Source organism: Antennarius striatus, chromosome 20 (assembly GCF_040054535.1).
Source record: "Antennarius striatus isolate MH-2024 chromosome 20, ASM4005453v1, whole genome shotgun sequence".
In the NCBI taxonomy this organism is placed as follows: domain Eukaryota; kingdom Metazoa; phylum Chordata; class Actinopteri; order Lophiiformes; family Antennariidae; genus Antennarius; species Antennarius striatus.
Window position 1 is genome coordinate 10,050,001 of NC_090795.1, and position 15,531 is coordinate 10,065,531.

The 15,531-nt window shown below is 42.7% G+C and overlaps 1 protein-coding gene across 1 annotated transcript in view; it reads right to left on the bottom strand.

The window, feature by feature from the left end:
- The window catches only part of zfhx4 (zinc finger homeobox 4), a 79,216-nt gene that overhangs the window by 33,109 nt on the left and 30,576 nt on the right, over positions 1-15,531 (bottom strand). Inside the window, exon 6 of the mRNA XM_068343760.1 lies at positions 5,798-6,032. Coding sequence (XP_068199861.1) covers positions 5,798-6,032 — 235 coding nt within the window. The remainder of the gene's footprint in view (positions 1-5,797; positions 6,033-15,531) is intronic.

A 15,531-nucleotide genomic window follows, 5' to 3' on the forward strand; every position in this document is an offset into this window, starting at 1 on the left:
GTGTATGAGGGATGCAAAAAAAGCAAAGAAACAAGAAGGGGATGAGCGCCAAGAGGTGAAAAAATAATTTTAAGAGAAAGGTCAGAATTGAGAGTAAGTGAAAACATGTCGTACAGTCCCTGACCACTTCCTTTTCCTGGTCCTTTCGTTTTCAGCCCCACATGGAATGCGGCCATAAGCTCTTTGTGATATCACAGACGTGAGAGATGTCCTGGTGCTGTGACGCCAGTCCCCTCTTCAAAGGGTTAAGTCATATTTAGTATGCGTCCTCAGAGCCCCATGGCTTTGTATTGTAAATAAGACTAATGTGGCATTGGTCAGGTATGCTAATTCAGATAATCAGTGTAATTTCTGCAAATTATAACTGTCAGTGTGGTGGGCACAGAACCTTGGCGGAAAACATGAGGGAACAATTTAGCCCGGGTAATACCCCTCCACCAAAGAGCTGCTCAACTCAAAGAAAAACAATCGGACTGAGCCCATACCGCCCCAACACACCATTTCAAAAATAGTTTATGGTGAACGAGGCTCATTTCTTTCTGAGGCACAAGTCAGTCTGCTGCCCTTTTTTCCCTATGTGCATACACAGACCGCAAAGTAATTATAATTTGCTTGGATGGAATTATTCAAAAAATGACCACATCTTTTACTCCCTCAGCCATAGAGAATATGGTTTTGGGAAATTTGGGGTAAATTGCTACTTACTGAAAATATAATAATATATATATATATGAATGAGACTTATTTTGATATGACAAATTATTTAAAATGCAGTGTCTTATCTCCAACTAATTATACACCGATAAAAAAACTCCATACTCAACATAAATTCTCTCGGGTAAAATCACTCATCAGAGCACTTCTTCCCAGGAACGGCATTTTGCTAATGTTGGGCATATAAAATAACATTCCACATTTTTATTATGTGAGGAATGGATCCCGCGTGTTGGAAGTGTGAGGACTTTTATGTATCTTACCGTTTCACAGTAAATGAGAAAGAAAAGGTCACAAATAATTTATTAACTGTAGTCAATCAGCAGTTTGGGAGTAAATCAATAAGCTGTATAATTAGCTGCCGTAACCTATTAAACATCTAATTCAGACACAGATATGTACTGAGTGAGTACACCAGGGAGATAGGAGCACAGCAAGGAAACTAAGGACAAAACAATCACTCAGTAGGCCACTCCGATGGTCTCACCTACTGAGTAGGGAAAGAAAATGGCCAACATTGCGCTGACTCCTGCGGTTAACTAGATCTGGGTGTGTATCGCATCTTTTCTCTTACTCCTCCGGCCATCCGTGACTGTTTATGTAATGGCCACAAATTACTGAGACAAACCCTGAAAATAGACTTCTGTCTGAGGAGAGACCTTCTTGAAAAAGAGAAGAGAACCGCTGGAATGGCGAAACCACCCCCACTACCGAAAGAAGGGGAGTGGGGGGGGGAGTATGACATAAAGGAGTGAAAGTGAGGAAGGACGGAAAACTTAATACCTTAAAAGATGCCTTGGTGTCATCAGTTCAAAAAGTTCTTCGGAAGACATCAAACCCCTTTGCCACTCTGGAAATTGAACGATAATTTTCAGCGCTTTGACTCAGATCAGACACTTTCGGGGCGGATAAATTTGGAAACAAGGAATGTCGGTGTTTGGAAAGCGGGACGATGGCACACTTGCTGCTTGCCCATGTTCCATCGCGTCCTACTGGATGAGCGTACCCACACACACACACACGTCGACAATCCACACACAAACATATATAGTAGCACTAAGCATCCATTAGGCTCAGTTTTTAGCCTACAGCTGCTATGTAAATGGTTAGCACAGCTACGCTAATTTGACTGGGACCAAAAATGTCCCAGAGCCTTATCACTCACAGAAAACAAAAGGCTTTGGACACACACACACACACACACACACACACACACACACACACACACACACACACACACACACACACACACACACACACACGCATGCACACACATACACATTCACTCACACGCACACGATAAAAGTGTTGTTGGTCTCTCTAAGTCAGAAGAGGTCTTTTGTTTAAGAGGGGGATTCAGACAAAGAGGGTCCTCTCCCTCCCTCTTTAATGCACGCTGGGTAGCGGTGGTGTTCGGTGGTGGTGGGGGGGGTTATAGAGGGATGGAGATGTGTGGGTGGTGGGGTGGTGGAGGAATGGTTGACAGGCCAGGCTCTCAGAAATAATTATCTCCATAAGATCCCATCTCCCTTTCCTTTTTGGTGAGGGACAGAGGGAACGAAAGGGGGAAAAATGACAGAAAGTAAAGTATGTAGAGAAGGCTCCAGTGTTTCTGCTTGGTCTGGCTTATGAGGAGCTTTACACATGATGGAGCACTGGGCTAATGGGCGAGGATACACACATACAAAGACACTGGTACACACATACACAAACCTCCTCTTTATGGCTAAACAAACGCTCAAATATTGCCGGAGGAACAATCGTTGGGTGGAAAAATCAGTGCAACAATTAGACTTCAGAGACTGTAAGTGTCGGTTAAAATCCAACTAAACAAATTCAAATCACAAAATAGATGATGGAATACCCATGACCACAATCTGTTGGATTTTTCTCTTTCCAAAAGTCCTATTCATTGGCTTAACTTCATTACGGGGTGGAGAAGGGTAAAAAAAAATTCAAATGTTATCGAACAAGTTTTGGAAGGTCCTCAAAGCAAAATGCCCTCTAAGTCCTTAATGTTGGAGGCCAATTAATCCATGGTCGTTCCTGTGATGCAAACTGGCATTTTTTAATGAACTCAATTTTCTTTGACAGCCTATTCATTCTACAGACAGAGCGATGATTTGTCTCTACTATACAAGCAAAGTGGGGTTTTTGTCTCCAATGAACGCTGCTGAAAGTTACACAAGAAAGTCAGCATAAGTAAGCAAATACATGCGCACAATCTTAACTTTCACAATTGTGCTTACCTAATGTAAAATGATGAGATGACTGGAACTATGATCGGGGAATTCCAAACTTATAAGGATAACAAAGAGTGACAAGTTCTCAAGTAATGTGCATCAGCAACACTTGTGTTGTCACACATACACAATGTAGTCCAGCCGAAGTGTTGCTTCTACACTCTTGCCTTTGTTCAGAACACCTATACCCTTGTGGTGTGTCTCTGCAGAACTGTACCCTTAATTAGACCATAAAATCAGCATCAAAATTGTTTAATGAAAGCCATTCACATGTACATAAAGTCCAGAGCATTAGAACTCTTATTCCCAAATGGGCCTATAATTATCTGGCTCAGTGCCAGGTCCCAGGCTTTAAGAGAAAGATACCGGTCAGCACTTAAATTAATCTTTTTCATACTAGTCTCTAATGAACAGAAAGTGCTCGAGTCAGGAGTTGTAGCCCCAGAAAACTAAAAGTATGCATGCACACATGCACGTACACACAAATAGAGGGTCCTTAAACTGAACACTGGCTAGAAATGTTGCCTACTATAGAGTCTTTTCCATCAGTGAAAACATTCACATCATCTATCACTATAGGGGCCCGGAGCAGTTATATCTTTTCTTCTTTGTAACTTATTGCGGCGTGTAATATCCCAATATGTTGCTGTTTAATTTGAAACAAAAAGGGGCTCAGCTAAAAAAAAGGCAAATAACAATAAACCATAAAGAAAAAACTCCTTGGATTAATTGCAGATGTATAGAGGAGGAAAAACAACTGCAATCTGCTGTCTTAACTTTCAATGTCTGATTCCTGGTTGAACCACTTCAACTGTCTACACCTGCCAATCCTTTACGGTCTGCAAAGAAATAGTTTGGAAATGCTTCATGTGTCCTTTTGAAAGAATATTGTTGTTATAAAAACTTTTAAAAAGGTGACTTAACATTTTTGGATAAAATCAATGTCCGCTTGTGCTTTGCATTGGCTTCCTTGTGGAAATTCACTGCGCGGCATCAAAGCCAACATATAAAACGAAGGGCCGAGCAACAAATATGGTGTTAAGAGTGGAACATTTGAAAATAGGTACGATGAGGAGACTATTGCTTTTGACAGTTTTAAAACTTGGTTGCACTCGCTGGTTTAGGTTGTTAAAAAAGAGGGGAGGGAGAGAAAAAAATGCTTGAAATTGAAAAGGCTTGTGTCCTGGACGAAAGAATGGACAGGAGCAGGAGAGTAAGGGAGATGGAATAAGCAGGACAAAAAAGGAGAGAGAGAGAGATGAGGGGGGGGACAGAGACCAAAAGAGTGCAAGAGAGAAAGTCAGATACAAAAACAGAGCAGGAGAAAGGGGGGTAGTTTAAAATGCACAGTAATGATTTATCTAAGCTTGGTTTTCTGCTGCACCCCAAATCTCACCGTAACTTTGATCCATGTGTAATTAAAACCAAACGTACACCGGCAACAGTTTCCATTTCAGGATTAAGAGTTCTTCTCCTGTTCGTGTGTGTGTGTATGTGTGTGTATGTATGTGTATATGTGTGTGCATGTATGTGTGTGTGTGTTGGGATTCACATATGTTTCTAAGCACTGGGCCCCATCTGTTTCGGGAATACATGTACAGTATAAACAGGACACTTTGGGGAGCACACAGATTCATGTTGAAATACACACACGACACACAAATACACACACATACACACAGATGGATGTATGGACTAATGCTATGCTGGAATGCTATTGAAAACGTGTTAGCCCCCACCCCATCCCACCCGCTCCTTCAGGTCAAGCAAAGCAAAAACAAGTTAAGAGCTCATTTTCTCCCGGCAGCATTAACATAGGGATGACTAAATAATGGACCCTGACTCTTCTGGTTTAAATTACAGCACAGCCCCCTCCCCTTACACCCTGCAACCCTTCACCAACCATCCAACCCCCACTCAAAGAAAAACGATTAATCTTTTTTTTTTTTTTTTTTTGTCTCTCTGAATGTTTTACAGTTCTGTTACACTTATTAGCTGCTGGCAGGATGGAGAGTCTTAAATGAAAGCCAAATTGCTTTGGTCATGAGAAAGGAAATGAAAGCTCACTCCAGGGAGAGACTGTGTAGCCATTGCATACGTGTGTGTGTGTGTGTGTGTGTGTGTGTGTGTGTGTGTGTGTGTGTGTGTGTGTGTGTGTGTGTGTGTGTGTGTGTGTGTTTGTGCACGCGTGCGTGTGTGTGTGTTTGTATGTGTGTGTGCATGCCTGTGAGTAACGCATGTGCGTATAGGCCTTTTCACTATGAGATACTCCCAAGGTGAAATTTCATAAGCTGACTGCTTGCCTGCCCGGGATGTCCCTGTGCATGGGATGGGTGCATAAGTGTGTGTGTGTGTCTGTGTGTGTGTGTGTGCACGCGCGCGCATGTATGTGTGTGTGTGTTGCAAATATAAATGCGGCAGCCTAATAAGAACAGTATGCTCATTTTAGAGAGATTAGGAGGAATGGACGGGTCTGTATCGAGAGACGTGATCTGGATATGAAGGCCAAAGGAAGGAGGGAGGAAGGGAGGGAGGTTTGACATGAAGAGGGAGTGGTGCGAGAAAAGAGAAAAAGAGATGGGAGGAGTGTAACGGAAGATGAATTTGACTTCAAACGAAGAAAACTGAACACCACAACTGGAATCAGCAATTAACCTAAATCGAAAGTTTGAAAAACAAAAAACACAAGCCAGAAATAAACGAGAATACAGTCTGGATGTCTGTGTGTTGCAACAGAGAACGACACAAAGGACAAAAAGGAAATCGACACAAATATTCCAAAATAATTTTACATTTAAAAACATAAGCAAACAGACAAAGAAGGGTAGAAAAGCACAAACCTTGGCTGGAAGGGCACTCCTTAACTTGAAACATCTCTTGGAGGCTCAGTCCATCTTCTTCCCCTCCCAAGCCTTGCTGGTGCAGCTGGAGTTTCCTTAGTCCTTCGTTCTGCTGGTGGCGACCTGAGCGGGTGTGCTGCACCAGATTGAGGCGGGCCTTGGTGGAGTAGTCACACAGCGTGCAGTAGTAGACACACGACTCCAAATTGAATGCGCTGTCCTGTTTCTGCAAATGCTGTGTGGCAGAATAGAGGAGATCACAGATGTTAGAGGACATTTTAAAGCATCCTAAAAATGATGAGATACATTTCTCACAAATTTATTTCCTGTCAGCATTTTCCTTATAGCCGCCATTCTTAGTATCTTCTTAGTATTATCCTTTTTTTTTTTTACGGTTATTCCATTTTCTGTTTTCGAAGCCCTGCATCCATTTATCCCACGTCCAAATAAAAATCATACCATTAACACCTTTGTCAGCATTTTCTACGGAGTAACTCAAAATACCGATATTAAACTGATAATTTTTTATATGATTTCATACTAAAAGAATAATTATGATTACACAATACATATTACAAATGTACGTTTTAGGCGTTGTAAAAAATGCTTAAATAAGTCACATAGGAGTTTGGATTATATTTGTTTTTAATGTGCCTTGTCCAGTTCTCCTCATTGTTACCAGCTGCAGGGGTTTGTCATTCAATGTGTGCTGTCAGTTGCAAGCGCTTAATTTCTAGTTGCCTCTTTAATGGCACTGCAGCCATGCAAAGCTACCCCCTACTTCGAAGTATGCATGCACACAAACACACACACACACACACACGCACACACACACACACACACACACACACACACACACACACACATACGTGCATGCACAGCCCCCATCTCACCTAGCCCTTCTCCCATACACCCAGTCAAGCCAAGCATATCAAGTGTGCCTCTGTTGTTGCTGCTGGACTAATGAACAATGCACAAAAACAAAAGACCAGGCCAAGCTTTTATTATCTGATCCTCTGTGGAGGGAGGGGAAAGAGAGAGAGAGAGAGACATAGAGGGAGGAAAAGAGAGCAAAGAGGGAGAGAGATACAGAGGTGGCTCATGAAGATAGTTTATGCTTTGTTAAGCTTTATTCATACATCCATGTGAGAAATAGGTGCAAGATTCTATGCATAAATGAACAGACATAGTGGTGTGTGTGTGTGTGTGTGTGTGTGTGTGTGTGTGTGTGTGTGTGTGTGTGTGTGTGTGTGTGTGTGTGTGTGTGTGTGTGTGTGTGTGTGTGTGTGTGTGTGTGTGTGCAGTGTGCATGCTAAACCTGCTCTGGCTCTATAGGACGATGTTTCATATTTGAGGCACATGAAGTTAGCAAGGAAATATTTCTCCCTGCATTTTGTTGAGTTATGTTCTACGAAGCAAGAAGACAAAAATGTATGTGTGGGAGGTGTGTGTGTGTGTGTGTGTGTGTGTGTGTGTGTGTGTGTGTGTGTGTGTGTGTGTGTGTGTGTGTGTGTGTGTGTGTGTGTGTGTGTGTGTGTGTGTGTGTGTGCATGCATGCGTGTGTGTGTGTGTGTGCGTGCACGCATGTGGTGGGAGGAGTGGAGGTGGGGTGCACATTTAGCTGCAGGTGTGTGAGTTCCACTCCCCCCACCCCCCCCCTTCCTTTGACAAACAGGGATTAGCAACATAGCTACAGCCGCTAACACATCTTTCCTCTCTGTCTTTCCCTCTTTCTTCCTTTTGTAAGAAATCTTACTGGGTTTTTCTCACGAGACGGTGGGACGTCCCCTCACAGTCAGAGTCCCTTTCAGAAGTCTTAAGTTTTAATTAAGTTGGAGTTGTCAGAAGAAAGCTCCCCAAGTCCAGAGCTCAGGGCCATTAATTACAGCTATCTTTGTTTCTCTGTGAAAAGAGGCCTCCCTTACTCCCTCTTTCCCTTTCTTTGCTCCTTTTCTTTTTTTCCCTTCTCTGCCTCGCAGGAGAACTGGGCTGCTGAGCTTTACCGTGGAAACCACACATACACACACACACCCACACGTGCATATAGAACCAAAGGGACATATATCACATTCACACTGCATGCAAACTCAAGATGGTTTTGAGTTCTTGTCTTTTCATTGAAGTATAAACTTTTCTAATTGCCTCCTGTTTTTTTTTTTTGTTTTTTTTGTTAACACATCCCAAAGGTGGGGGACCCAGTGGACAGGGTACACACTGGTGAAATTATATATCTCATCTGGCTTTGGAATGCTTCAGGATCCCCCAGGAGGAACTGAGAAATATTGCTCAGGAGTGAGACATGTGGACTTCCTTGCTTAGCCCATTGCTAATGTGACCTGACCCCAAATAGGGGGGAAGGATAGATGGATGGATGGATGGATGGATGGATGGATGGATGGATTGTTGGATGGATGGATGGATGAATGGATCATTTTGTTCTGGTGCTTCTTAATAGCTTTCCATTCCATATGTTACACACCAAACACAAGACAGCTCTCATTCATCCTTTCCCCATTCATTATAAAGCATTCATTTCAACTTCAGTGTAAAAAGAAGGACAGAAGGATGCTTCTAGTTTTTGTTCTTTCCTGCTTTAGTTATCTGAACTTCAACCCTAGTCTTATAAACATTCAAAATAGGAGTAGTTAGACTTGAATGCACAACTAGTCATCACATAAGGCCTTTTTACTCTGGAGACATTCTTTAGTATTACATTAACAACAACTATTGCAGGAAAGGTCAGTGAAAATGTGGATGAAAAGTGTTTTCTTTGAGAGCTTGCTCATCTTCTTCCCAGGGAAAGATAAGAATGAAAGCCATCTTAAAAAGAGGGAGGGGGTTTCCTTGGAATCATCGGTGACAGGTTCCAGCAGTTGACACAGCCGTTTATGTACTAGTGCCGGTTGGAAATCTGTATTTTCAAATAAATCAGTGGCAACCTAAAATGCTTCACATCCCTCGAAGTCCAAACTTACATTCTATTTGTTTTTAGGATGTGAGGCTTGGGTCGAGAGGCGCTTGATGATATACTTTGCGTTTAAAAGGCTGCCAGATAGGTTTAGACCTAATATTAATTCTCTGCCCATCAGCACATTCCAAAGGGTTTGTTTAAGACCTTAACTAGAGGCTGTCTGTCGCTCTCTGGCACTATGCAGGCCTGAAATGCAGGCGGTCTGGTGATCACAGGCCAGAACATCCATGATTTATGAACTTTTAAAGGAGCACTTTGACTCCTGCCAGGCGTGGGCTGTGTAATGCATATTCAAACACACAAACACACAGTTCCTGCTCCTGGGTTTGTACGCGTGTGCGTCTGCTTGAAATGTGTATTTAATTTGTGCGGCAGCTGATGTGCTGTACATACGGTAGTGTCATTATGCTTACGGTGTGTGTGTTATGTATGAACAATGGCAAAATGGCCCATCCCCGTCAATATGTCGCCTCTCCAGAGTGCCTGGTGGTTAATTGTTGAGGATTAGTGTTTGGCAAACAACCAAACAAGTTAACACTCGCTGTGGGCCAGTCACAATAAGCTTAGCAGTACTCCCTGGATGGACCTAAACATGGCAGACATTTCAGGGTGGTGGAGAGGTTCATGTGCACAGGCCCGCACTAACAAAATGCAAATTATGACACTCGGGACTTCCTGTTTACCTGTCAAAAATAAAACATTGTCAGCTCCGTTGATGACACACACACACACACACACACACACACACACACACACACACAATGGGACGTAAGGAGAAGAGGGAGGAGAGTCAGTTTGACAGGTAAGGGAAGCTCCCTTGTGCAGATTTTGCTGCTTCTGCTGCGTGTGTGCATGTGTGTGTGTGTTTGTGTGTGTGTGTGTGTACTGTATATGAGGGTAAGGATGACAGAAGACGGCATTCATTATGCAGAATGAGATGTTTACAAAACACCTTCCTCGCGAATAAACACAAACGCATACACCTCCCCTCCGCTCGCTCCCTGGGTTTGTGGGGACGAAAGCAGCGCTGCTATCTCATATTCATTTGTTCTATCTGTGGTGACAAAGCTGCCTCATTAGCTGAATTCCTAATAAACCAAGGCGAAAGATATTTCACAACTTCTATCTTTCTGTGCATGCACGTGTTAGTGTGTACGTGTGTGTTTTATGCATAAGCAATTTTCACTCAACATTTCTTGGTTTCAAGTGTGTTTTGGTGCTTGACTATAATTCAATGCATTATTTTTTGCCTCAGCTGATGATTGTGCACCGCTAACATGACAAAAAAGCAGCACAGTGACATTTCCCTCCACAAACCAAAAGAAAAATTAGTCGATTCGTTACAAACATGACATTTTCTGTCATTAAATGTAAAACCAGGGGGCTAATGAACACATTCTGACAATAAAAAGCCTCCTCTACTCCAGCTACACCTTAATAAACAGTGTGTGTGTGTGCTATTGTGTGTGTGTGTGTGTGTGTATACATGTTTTATATATAAGGAACTGGTACATGCATTCCTGCTTTCCTTTTTTGTGTCCTCTGAGAGTACGTGCATGCATGCAAATGTACATCCCACACATTGTGAAAATGAAAATCTCTTCATCTCCATTCATCAGTGTTTTTTTTAGATGATGCAGGGTTCTTGCTGTTGGGTAAACCTTCCTCCTGGAAAGTCACCAGCTTCCGGTGCGACCTCCCCCCCGCCCCGTCCCTCCTGGGGCCCACGGGCCATCAGAGACACAAACAGCCCCACTTGGCCCAGCAAATAACAAAAGCGTGTTTTGTTCTTTGAAAGCATTTTAAACACATACCAGCACGGCCTGGAAAGCTGCCAAGTGAAGAATTCTATCAGTGCTACCACCTCCCTAACACATGTTACTTCTAACTGCCGCTCAGCCCCCAAGATGCAATGCAAGATCACTGCCAATGGATTTACTGCCAGGCTGCGCAGCTGAAAAGAGATGCTGGGGGCCCAGGTATGTGCCACCTTGCTTCCAATGACAAAGTGTGCAGCAAACAAAGTGCACAGAAAGACAGATTCAGTGTTGCATACACACACAAAAACAAATATGCAAATGTAGGATGCAAAAATGCTGAGTGCATATTGTATATTCACACACACACACACACACACACAGACAATGCTCATCTCTTGCTTTTCTCTTTCACTTCTTCCAGACCACAGTATGTAATCTAAAAATGCCAGGGACACAAAACAATCCTCCCCCGCCCAACAAACCTTTTTTTTTTCTTTGCTGATGTTCGTCTTTCCTTTCATTATTACCAAGGCTTTCACTTTCATAAATATTTATAAATAAGAGAAATATTTCTGAGAGCTAAATTGCTTCTCCTGTTTCTCTCGTCTGTGCCTGCTGGAAGTCACATATGATCACAGTGCCGGGGCCTGTCCATGCAGAGGCTGTGAGTGAGCTTAGCATAGGTCACCTTATAATAATAAGCATCCGTCGCATTTTGGGCGGTGAGCCAAATAAAAGTATTATCACAATAACTCTTTCAGACTAGCTTTGTGCCATTCTTCTCTACGTCTGAGCTGTGTCTCTTTCCCTTCCAAATTGTTCTTTTCATTTTTTCCCCCACTCCATTTCTTCATCTTCTTTTATACCTCTTTACTATTTGTCAGCAGAAAAAAATGAGGAAGCGGTACTGATAGGGCTCCATGAGAGCTTGGAAAATAATGTAAGTCTTAATAGCCTAGCCTTCAATTTTTCTGACTCCCACACACGGACACAGTCTCACACACACTTGTAGCAGTGACGTAAGTGTGTCTGACGTATGGAGCAAAGGTCAATCAGAAGTTCACAGCTTCCTGACCTCTGGACCTTCTCTTGGAAAAATCCTTACTGATTCTCTTTGCCCAGACACACACAGACACACACAGCAACAAAGACACATGCAAGTTCTGCATACCAAAGTGAAGATACAAGAAATATGCAACCGTACTGATTTACAACATGATCTATTTCTTCTGGCATTTGTCAACGAATGTGTAAGAAATAACTTTTTTTTACCTCTATGTGAACAGCCGTCACATATTTCATTCGTACTGACCCGGGAGATGAGAAAAACAGATTTTAGGAGACAGAGAGACTAAAACAAATCTCTCTCTCTGATCGGTGCATGTATGTGTGTTAGATGTCTTAAAAGCCAGCTCGCCTCCACCCCCCCATGAAAATGGATCAGTATTTACATTAGCATTAGATTTAGACAGCATGGCTCAGCCACTTACTCCCTATTAGCCATCCTGACCTTAGCCCATTAGGGTCTAAAAGCCCCCGCTTGTCTCAATCGCCGCCAGGTGAGACTGACCAGGCCTCCCCATTTCCCTAAACCATATTGCAGCTGAGATTATCTTTCCCATCAACTCCCAATAGGACAGAGATCATAAAATGCAGAGATCAAGATCACTGAAATGCTAACATGCTTGCGGGACTTTCTTTTTCCACTGCTGTGCTTGAAATACTAACATGCTTTTGTGCAAGGTTCATCATTTTCCATTTTCCTAACGCAACAATATCTTTTGGGAAATCAAGGCAAGGATTAATTGACAGCATCCAAGAAAGATGGGGAGAAAAATAAAAATAAAAGGACTTTAAAATGTGAACTTTTTTTTAATGGTACCATCAAAGAGGTTTGTAGTAAACCGATGTTGTTATATTTAATGAAAACTGAAAGGGAAAAGAAAGGAAAATTATTGCTGTGCTGAGACAGTGGCGATTTTTACCAAGTTTGTTTTCTCTTCATAATATAGATACACTGAAAAATGGCTATTAGAGCGCTTCAGACATTACGGATAACAGAAACATACAGTGAGAGAAACTACACGGACTAAAGAGAGGACAGATGAGTTGAGAGGCAAGGAAATGGGGGAACTATGACAGAGAAACAAAAGAACAAGGGACGAAGAGAGCGAGAGAGTGAGGGAATGATAGGGAAGTATCTAGACGAGCGTAGTCGGGTTCAAATCACTAATTACACATTCCTGAGCCTGTGAAGGGGAGTATTGTTTTCCACTTAGCCCCTACCCTGTCGCATGGTTTCACTTAGCACAAAACAAAAGGTACAGGGAACAAAACACAAGCCTAATATCAGGCCCTCCTAATGACAGAGAAATGGGAGAAATATCCCAGGGGTGGATCCTCGTGAGAAAAGGGCCAGTGATTACCGGACAAAGGGAGTTCATTTTGAAACTGTCACAAAATGGCAGACTGTCTGTTTCTTTTCTTTAAAGAACTGCTAGAATTATTAATGACCGCACGGTTATTCTACTTTTGTTGATAGCCAGATTACTGAGAGCTATGTATACTTTCCAAAATGTAACATCTCAATACACTCCATAGCAGAGAAGGCAGGAGTTCAGTGTGTATGTGGGTGCAGGAAGCGCACAATGAAAGCATGTCTTCTGAAATGCTGTTTTGCATATTGCCACGGCAAATCAAATGCCTCACAGTTGACCTTCACGATTGGTCACTTGATCCCTTCCTCCTTTCTTTACAGAAGGCGGCCTATTTCCTTATGCTTCTCACAGAGCCGTACCGCTCTGTATTAAAACTCGAACATATAAATTGTAGCTGTGTATCTTGGCACACGTAAAAATTACACTTTTTGACATGTCACATAAACTCTGTAAGGCAAACATTTATTAACCTGGGATATTATGTATACCCCAATGAACCCATTATGATGAGGTCTTCCGGCAACATAGAGAACCCTCCCATTTCCTGTGTGAGTCAGGGTGGGGGGTTAGGGGCTGATAGCGGTGGCAGTGCTGGGCAGAGTCGCCTGGCTGGTAGTGTTTGCCCAAGCTCGGGCCGTCTAAAGGAAGGATATTGTTTTTCCCTGAAAAAGCCTCACCCGCAGTCCGCATACCAGCGTCCACTCAACATACCAATGGGCTCTTTGAAGATTACTCAAATGTTTGCCTTTGTTCCCACACCAACACTGCCACCCCTCCACTCCCCACCCCTCTGCCCCTACCCCTAGTCCTAACCTACACTCCTGCCAGAATGAAGAAACAAGGAAAGAAGACAGTGGAAAAATATAAGACAGATCTTCTGAAAACAGTGGGAAGGCAATACCACCCTCTGCTACACTCAAGATTCAAAATGGCAAACCACTGAAAGGAATAATAGCGCTCTAGCCAGTGGCATAGTAATCCAAACATAAACTATAGAGAAAGCGTATTAATGCATCACAGCTGATGTTAAATACATGGCTTGCATCTATCTTTCAGGAAAGAGCAACATGCTTTTAAAGGCTTGGTACACTCCTCAACCCTATGCAAGTTAAATCAACATTTGTTGATCACAACAACATTTGTTAATTTCACAAAAAGTGATGGAAACTCAGGATGCCCTACGCCCCGCCCAACGCAGATTAATCCCAAACAAGTAAGTGGGCTTTCTATCAGGTCTGTTTCAAAGCATTAGGGATTACCTCGCAGAAACTAAGCTGCTTGAACTCACAGGAGGTCAGTGGTATTGTTGCCGCTGTAAGGATGGAAGACCAGTGGTGAAGATGGACAGACAGCAGGACAGGTCAGTTTCTCCCTCCAGCTCAAAGACAATATCCCACAACTCGTGTCCCTCTCTCTGTCTCTTACTCTTTTCAACCCCATCTTTCTCTTTCACCGTATAATCGAATATCTCCCACTACTTATCTATTCACTGAGCACCTAATGGTTAAAATCAATTACAGCTGGAATGCTGAAATGCCGACTACTGGGCCACATGCTGATAATGACAGAGAGAGTGTGAGGAGGAGAGGGGAAGTGAGAGAGAGAAAGAGAGAGAGGGAAAGAGAGAGAGTCTTGGGATGTTCAAAGGGAGGCACAATTACCTCCAATCGATTGATTATTGATTTTGAAGGGCGGTGAGGAGTATTTTAGTTCAACTTAGTCCATATCAATATCCTGATAACTCTATGAGAGGAGAATAGTGTGATTGTGCTATCTAAATACCATCCCTTAACCTGATGTAACATTTCAGACTATTTGAGGAACATAACTTGTCCCTAACTGACACGTAGTTTCAAGGGACAGAGATTTTTAGGACAACTTTTATAAAAACTAGGCTCTCATTTTAAAGCAGGTTCTTTGAAAATTAATGATGATTAACATACACAAAAACATTCATCTGATATTACTACTATTTGATCTGCCTGAAGCCGCTCTGATCACATCAAGGTATCTAAGGTGAAGGCAGCATTCCTCAAGAATTTGTACCTGAGATGGCGCAACCTCTTTGATTATTACTTGTTTGTCTTTTGGTTTCACACCCTTGTTTTTTCCCGAGAGGATGATCAAAATATAAGAAACGAATCATAGTATGAAGACAAATGTGTGAGCAGGGTGAGTAAAGATGGAGGAAGAAGGGGGGAGGCATGTATGTACTTGGGTGGGTGTAGGGGGTATAGTAAGGGTAGGAGGATTTAGATGAGCAAAGGGGAAAAAAAGACAAAAAAAAGACAAACTCCTGCTAGGTCCTTTGTTCCTACAACCCAGTGATGTCCCTTCCTTATGGGATAGAAGACAATGAACCCCTCCTGCACACACCCGATGACCCCCCTTTTTGCTATCGTTCCCATACCTGTCAGCCCAGATCTGCTTCACAGTCGCCTGCACATGGACAAACGGCTTGGCCTGGAAGGCCTAAATGACCCACGGCTTAGAGAGAGAGGTGGGGATGATTATGAGGAGGATCACATCTGGTTATTAATATGAGGAAACCAGCTCTGTCTGTTT